At 39.2% G+C, this 7,679-nt stretch overlaps 1 protein-coding gene across 1 annotated transcript in view; it reads right to left on the bottom strand.

Annotated features, from left to right (window-relative positions):
* Positions 1-3,789: 3,789 nt before the first annotated feature.
* Positions 3,790-7,679, bottom strand: part of LOC106073354 (guanine nucleotide-binding protein G(o) subunit alpha-like) — a 126,727-nt gene continuing 122,837 nt past the window's right edge. Inside the window, exons 8-9 of the mRNA XM_056042116.1 lie at positions 6,029-6,182; positions 3,790-4,124 (exon numbers count right to left, since the gene is read on the bottom strand). Coding sequence (XP_055898091.1) covers positions 3,958-4,124; positions 6,029-6,182 — 321 coding nt within the window. The 3' untranslated portion in view covers positions 3,790-3,957. The remainder of the gene's footprint in view (positions 4,125-6,028; positions 6,183-7,679) is intronic.

The raw sequence follows: 7,679 nt of genomic DNA, 5'->3' as shown, positions 1-7,679 counted from the left end.
CTTTTCACAGCCAAATAAGTAATAGGCTTACACACACAACCATAGTACTAAATGAATATATAGCACTACAAACCTTAAAGACGAGACATGAGAATTACTAAACTCAATAAACAAACAAAGTATATGGTGTCTGGCATCCTGATGTACATTTATGATAAAAAAATTTATTATAACTATTCTGTAACTGTAATATATGTTTCCTGTAATAAGTGTCAATATGTCCGATGTTTACAGTAATTCCTTTTATTCATTTTAAGACTCGAAGACAGTGTAGATTTTAGAATTATAACTTTGTTGTATAGACTAACATCTCAAGGATAGACCAGCATTGTAATATTAACATTTTGTGACTTCTGTATATTGTACCTCTTTAAAAGACAATCTAGACCTATATATTCTATAACTAGACAGCACAGATCTATCACTTATCAGTGCACGAACTCATTATCCGTAAGGATCTTGATGTCTTCTGTCGTTACTGCTAATAAAAAGGGTTGGTTTCTTTTTTTTTTAACACCAAAGCCTACATAATCAGCATCATCTTACACATCATCAAGATATTTCAAATACAATTCAATAGTAAAGTCAATGTTGGCACAAACATTTTGAAAATAGATTTTCATCCTGGACGTCTATTTGTTCATTGAACTCTGTAGTGAATATTTGCTGGGATTGGGATTTCCACTGACGTGAGTTTGAAACATAAATGTCCAGACCAAATTTAACTTTAAGATGATTATATTTTAAACAAGGTTACAAAAGACAGTTTGTGTGGAAACATTTAACTGAAAATCGGCCCCCGAAGTGGTCCACTCAGGCAGGCTTCAATATTTTCAGAAAGAACATCCAAATAAAATGAGAGATAAGAATGGAGAAAGAAGGTTAACAGATCTTGTGTAGTGCCCCAACAGTCCCGCAGATCAAAGCATAGGTGTAAGTGAATGTAAAATTAGATGTGAACCTGACCTTGTGGTCTATAGGGCAGATGATGTAAAGTTCATCTGTTTTTGTGGCCTACGGTTAGCGAGGGTGTCATGTAGCCAGCACAACGACCAACCGCCTATACTTTTCCCCAACTAATGTCAGGTACCCATTAGAGCTGAGTGGACTCAGAGGCGCCCAAAGATTCCAAAGTTGAAAATCCCAGTCTTCACCAGGATTCGAACCCGGGACCCCCGATTTGGAAGCCAAGCGTTCTACTGCTCAGCCACCGCGCCTCCCCTGGCCTAACGGATGTCTTATAATTAATCTAATTGTTTTGAAAATGCATAATCTCTTATTCGAATCCTCAAAAAAAAAAAAAAAAAAAAAAAAAAAAAAACACTCCGCACTATAAAAAAAAAAGTTTAGGAAAATAAAATTTACAAGATTATTATTCGTTTTATGTTAGGTCTAAATTATAATGCATACTAATTAGCTTTTTCTCTTTAAAAAACTGCTTGCATAACTGATTTTAAAAATTAGATTTTTCGCTTTAAGAAAAAAAAAAGTAGCCGTTGCATCAGAACTTTGAATGGTCTAAAATATTGTGATGTCGGATTTTCAATATCTTTTCTAGTTTACGAGATCTAAACGGGACGGACGGACAGACGGTCAGACGGACAGACATTTCGCACAAAACTAATAGCGTCTTTTCCCCTCGCTAAAAATGATAACGGTCCAATCGGAGTCTTCCCCGTGTGGTTAATTAGCTAGTGATTTCTTCCCAAATAGATACATAGACTGTTCAATTTGTAGGAAGACCGTTAGAGCTATTCTCAAGATCTGTGTCAACTCACCCACCCTGAACCCCTGAAGAGTCTGCAAACTAAAATTAGGAATTTTTATAAACAGGATAATTTTTAATAGATACATGTAAACAAGAACATTATTAAGATGTCAAGAAAAGATGAATCACAAGTGAATATAAACTATATAATAAATAAATATATATATGTATGTATATTAAAAGTTAGAAAGGATAATATACTATTGCACATACCACCAGAAAGGCAATATCGCGAGGATTTCACTGCATCCATAGCATACTGACAATCCATTTACTAATACTTAAGATAGCTACCAGATGCCTTTTGTATCTCTGAAATATTGAACTCATACAAATATGGGAGGAAATGCCCTTCAAATGACATCTAGTCTATTTAAGACATTTCCTTAGAGACAGCAGACGTGAACGCTTCCGGGAAATTGCATCATAAAGTCACGTGCTAGCTCTGTAAGAACAAGACCACAAGTAAGCCCACCAGAAAGCCATACAAACATTGGCAAACAATAGATCGAAAGCATGAAAACTATGAAAGCATTCACCAACAGACAGGTCCCAAACGACACTTTAGACAGTGATATTTCATCCAGAGTCTCAGACTAACACGTAAGGGAAAAATCCATTCAAGTTGTTTTTTGTTGTTTTTTTTCAATATTCATATATTATTTTTTGTGTGGAAAAATCATAGATAAAAGTAGGATATATGATACAGCACAGTTACATAGGAAGGATTTATCACCACAAATTATATACATAAATACTGTCGTGTCAGTGACAAAGTTGATGTGCACAAAGTACGTTCATATGTTAGCCCGTGTTGCTGGGAACATATATCAATACACTTTAGTTTTACTAAGAGATCAAGCATACCATATAGTCAGAGCACATCTTACAAATCATTTTCTTATGTTTGGAGAGGGGGGGACATCATTGTAAATTTGTGATAAAAGTATTGACCCTGACATTAGTATCCTAGGTAGAGTGCCAAAGTGTTTTACCTGATCAAACTATAATTGTCAAATGTGTTCCTTTTATCCAAGTAAAAGTAGAATAGTAAAGTTCCTTCTTTCAGACCATGAGGTCTATAGAGAAGATGTAGGGAAAGTCATCTGTTTCTGTGGCCCAAGGTTAACGAAGGTGTCATGTGGCCAGCACAACGACCAACTGCTTTTACTCTTCCTCAACTAAGGTCATATACCCTTTAGAGCTGGGTGGACTCAGAGGCGTCCTAAAGATACCGAAATTAAACCCCTCCCAGGATTCGAACCCTGGACCATTCAGTTCGGAAGCCAAGCGCTTTATCACTCGGCCACCACGCCTCATAAAACCAAAGTCCTATCAAAAAATGAAGTTCACGTTTGAAAGATCTAGTTTTTCGTTATTAAGAACTAACAAAGGAGAGGGTCAGGGGTTAAAGGTCAAGATTCTAGTGTGCCACAAAGTTTGTAGAGGTTGGAGGATGTAAGAATGATTGGCATAAAACATTTAGCTAATTATGAATAGGGTTGAGGTCGAATCCTGAGTTATGTTTGCTGCACGGAATCCTCCCCCCCCCCTTTTTTTTCCCAGGTTCCACAAAAAGACATAGAGCTAAAAAACAAAAAAGGTCGAAAGACCCGCAAACCCCCCCCCCCCCCCCAGCCACTTGGATGGATTTCTCTTAGAAGTCTAATATAAAGCAGCGACTCTTCAATCGCTCCCGCTTCCAGGTACAAGTTGGTTCCAGGAACCAGCTCCATATTTTTTTTTCAAAAAGCGGTAAAGAAAGAAAATGCACCAACAAAATTACATTTGGAAATTACTTTTCATTTTTATGATAAAAATACTGAAAACGAAGCAATACCTAAACATTAGAGACAAATATAAGTATCAGATATGAAGAGCAATGAGAGAGAGAGAGAGAGAGAGAAATAGAGAGAGTGAGAGAGAATAACTGAGAAGAATAAATACTGAGTTTAAAGTAGAGAGACAATGGGAAATACTCCATTCATTATATATCATGCCAGTACAATGAAGTCATACATGTGTGGTAGTGGATACAATAGAAACAGACATTATTGTTTCTTTCAGTAGATTCCAAGTGTTCAGCTTCTGACACCAGCACACAGTTTGAAGACATGCATTCGTCCCTTGATTGCGGCTCATTCACTTTGTCACCAAGTAGAGGTCTCTAGATTCACTAACTCAGGGCATTAAGCCTGGTCTAAAACCACGGCTAGCGAGGAGTCGAACACAGACCTAATGCTCGGCGTGTCAGTGGCGTTTGTGATGTGAACAGTCAAGCGGTCAGTTGTATCGCCCATACACGACTCGAATTTCGACTGGACAAAAAGGCAGGCTTCATTAAACTCGTTGGTCCCTAGTGAAGGAAATACAAAATATTTAAGTTAAAAAAATAAAATAATTATCTGCGGTGCTACAAAATGAAAAACAAAACCAGAATGGAATTCTATGCTCTACATTGGAACACATTTTAGGAAACTGAAATTTTATATTGTAAAGATTATTAAATGATGATTGTGTTGTCAGCTAAAAGAAATAATTTCAGCTTGATCCGAGATTGGGTGTGGGAGAAATCACGTGTACAAATTTTTTACAAATCAGACAGACGGACAGACAGACAGATATCTTAATGCGTGACAGTTAATCTTCTATTCAACTCTCCTTCATTACTGTCAGTTAGTTGCCCATTTCTTGTTATATAAGTTTGAAGCGGATGAAAGCCTAAGACTCTCTCCATTTTTAAATAACCTTACGCTCCAAACGAAAGAGCCTATCTAAATAATGATTCGGCAAGACCAAAAAGTGCATCAAATTGGTCCTACACTTTCACAAAACAAATTGGTCCTACATTTTCACAAAACAAATTGGTCCTACACTTTCACAAAACAAATTGGTCCTACACTTTCACAAAACAAATTGGTCCTACACTTTCACAAAACAAATTGGTCCTACACTTTCACAAAACAAATTGGTCCTACACTTTCACAAAACAAATTGGTCCTACACTTTCACAAAACAAATGAACTTATCAACACTGTATAGCGGATACACTAAAAGCTAGCTATTAATAGACAATGGTTATGCTTGCCCTGGAAGTTGCAAAATATGTAGGTCTCAGCTGGGTCTGCGCAGCCACGGAAATTATGCAATCCTCACTAATCTTCGGACTCGAAGACAGGCCATATTATTATTATTATTGAAATTTGTGACGTTGAACGCTATTAAAATGAACTGTTACGGAAACATTTTCTCTGGCAATGAGCAAGTGATATTTTATTTATTCAATACACTTCTCTTTGACTTCAAGTCTTCAGCACAATGTTGACATGTTATTTTATACAACAAAACAAAGTTTACAAAACAAAAATGTAAATATGATTGTCTTATTTGTTTGTTTTTTTAAATAACAGGAAAATTGAGGGCATATTAGGACAGTGACATCCTAGGTCAAGGGAAAACCCTAATGACTTATACGACAAACAGAGACAATTTTCTTGTCAACTTAAAAGTGACTGAACTTTATGTCTCTTGTCACCTGCCAAACATTTAATAACGCCAGAACAGCCATCAAGTAGAGGCCTACTGTTGTTTTTTTTTTTTTTTCAAATGTTAAATTTCTCAGTCGAAATGATGGCGTAGACGTTATTACTTTTTTTTTAGTTCTCCCTCTCTCTCTCCCTCCCTCTCTCTCTATCTCCCTCCCTCCCTCTCTATCTCCCCCCCTCTCTCTCTCCCCTCTCTCCCTCCCTCCCTATCTCCCTCCCTCTTTCTCCTTCCCCTCGCTCCCTCCTTCTCTGTCTCCCTCACTCTCTCTCCCTCTCTATCTCTATCCCTCTCTCTCTCCCCCCTCTCCCTCCCTCCCTCTCTCTCTCCCTATCTCCCTCTCTCTCTCCGTCCCTCTCTATTTCCCATCTCCCTCTCCCTCCCATCTCTCTCTCCCTCCCATTTCCCTCTCTCTCTCATCACCCTCTCCCTCCCATCTCTCTCTCTCCCATCTCTCTCTCCCTTCCATCTCCCTCTCTCTCTCTCCCTCCCATCTCCCTCTCTATCACCCTCTCCCTCCCATCTCTCTCTCTCTCTCTCCTATCTCCCTTTCTCATCTCCTACTCTCCAACCGCTCTCCCTCTCTCTCTCTCTCCCTCCGTCCCTCTGTTTCTCTCTCTTTTCCTCTATTCCCCTTTTTTGGCCTCCCCCTTTCCTCTCCTGCCTCTTAATTATCTTCTACATGGTAAAACCTAATACTACAAGAGCCTCACCCACCTTTATAGTCTGGAAACGCCACTGTGAGAGGCACCTTCTTTAACTTCTGCTGGAATATGTCCTTCTTGTTCAGGAACAAAATGATTGGAGACTTCCGGAAACCGTCATATTCGGAGACCGTGGTGAATACACTGAGAGCATCATGGAGCTCGGTCTGGGGAAACAAGTGAAGGCATGTGTCATCTAGTGTGGAAATAGAGTTCTTTCAGTTTAGTTCGGTACCTGAAGGAAGGAATGTGTCATCTAGTGTGGAAATAGAGTTCTTTCAGTTTAGTTCGGTACCTGAAGGAAGGAATGTGTCATCTGGTATGGAAATAGAGTTCTTTCAGTTTAGTTCGGTACCTGAAGGAAGGCATGGGTCATCTGGTATCGAGATATAGAGTTCTTTCAGTTCAGATCGGTACCTGTCTAACCTTGTGGTCTGTGCTTCAGAATATCGATACAAAGTTCAAATCATGACTGCCATTAGTTCCTACGTCAAGACCTTTTTCTAAAGGAAACAGCTGTTTTTTTTACAAAGCTTATATCAACTCCGTCTGTCTGTCTGTCTGTTGCAAACTTTGTACACATTATTTCTCCTATTTCCCATTCTCATATCATTTTGAAACTTTGCACAATTATTCATCGTCCCTAGTAAAACGTGAATTAGTGAAAAAAGTAACCAATTATTTAATTTATTTGTGGCAGTCGAAATGATGACGTAGACGTTATTACTTTTTTTTTTTCTTCTCCCTCTCTCCCTCCCTCTCTCTCCCTCCCTCTCTCCCTCCCTCCCTCTCTCTCTCTTCCTCTCTCTCCCTCCCTCTCTCTCTCCCTCCCTCTCTCTCCCTCCCTCTCTCTCCCTCCCACTCTCTCTCTATCTCCCTCCCTCTCTCTCTATCTCCCCCCTCTCTTATTATTTTTTAAGTTCTCCCTCTCTCTCCCCTCCCTCTCTCTCTCTCCCCCCTCTCTCTATCTCCCCCTCTCTCTATCTCCCTATCTCTCTTCCTCCCTCTCTCCCTCCCTCCCAGTAAGTTTTGATGAATTCGGAGGAAGAGTGGGGAATATAAGACCAAGAAGTTAATTGACCCGTATGACCTGTGGAGCAGTCGGAAATAATTACGGAGGTGCAAGGAAGGTGGGTTAGGTCAGGGCCGGCCTTAGGCGCTTTCATAGGCCCCGCGCTAATTCTAAGTGTACATTATTAAATTAAACCATTATAACGTATATGAAATAACAGGGTTTTCGCGACCTCCTGATTTTCCAGGGCCTCCAGGAAATCTCATGAAAAGGCAAAATATACGATAAAGTTCTGAACATTTATTCAAATCTCCTAAAGAATAGACGAAATTGACATTTTGGGGTGCCAATAAATAAAAAGTGGCATTGCGAGCTTTCATTTGATAAAAATTTATTGCAAAGACGAAAGTAGGCCTATTTTCTAATTCAAAAAAAAATAATTTTGACATTATGCTTATCCCTACCCAGACTAGGCCCCGCGCGATCCGTTTCGCATAGGGCCCCGCAAATGCTAGGGCCGGCCCTGGGTTAGGTCACTAGGAGGAAACTGATGTGTTGTATTGACAACGTGGATAATGGAAATATCGGATATAGAACGAACAAAAAATGTATTAAATCACTGAGGATCCAAAACCCAACAAATTGATAACAC

This window comes from Biomphalaria glabrata, chromosome 9 (genome assembly GCF_947242115.1).
Source record: "Biomphalaria glabrata chromosome 9, xgBioGlab47.1, whole genome shotgun sequence".
NCBI lineage: Eukaryota > Metazoa > Mollusca > Gastropoda > Planorbidae > Biomphalaria > Biomphalaria glabrata.
Note: the sequence above shows the minus strand (reverse complement) of the source record. Positions and strands in the feature narration are given on the sequence as shown.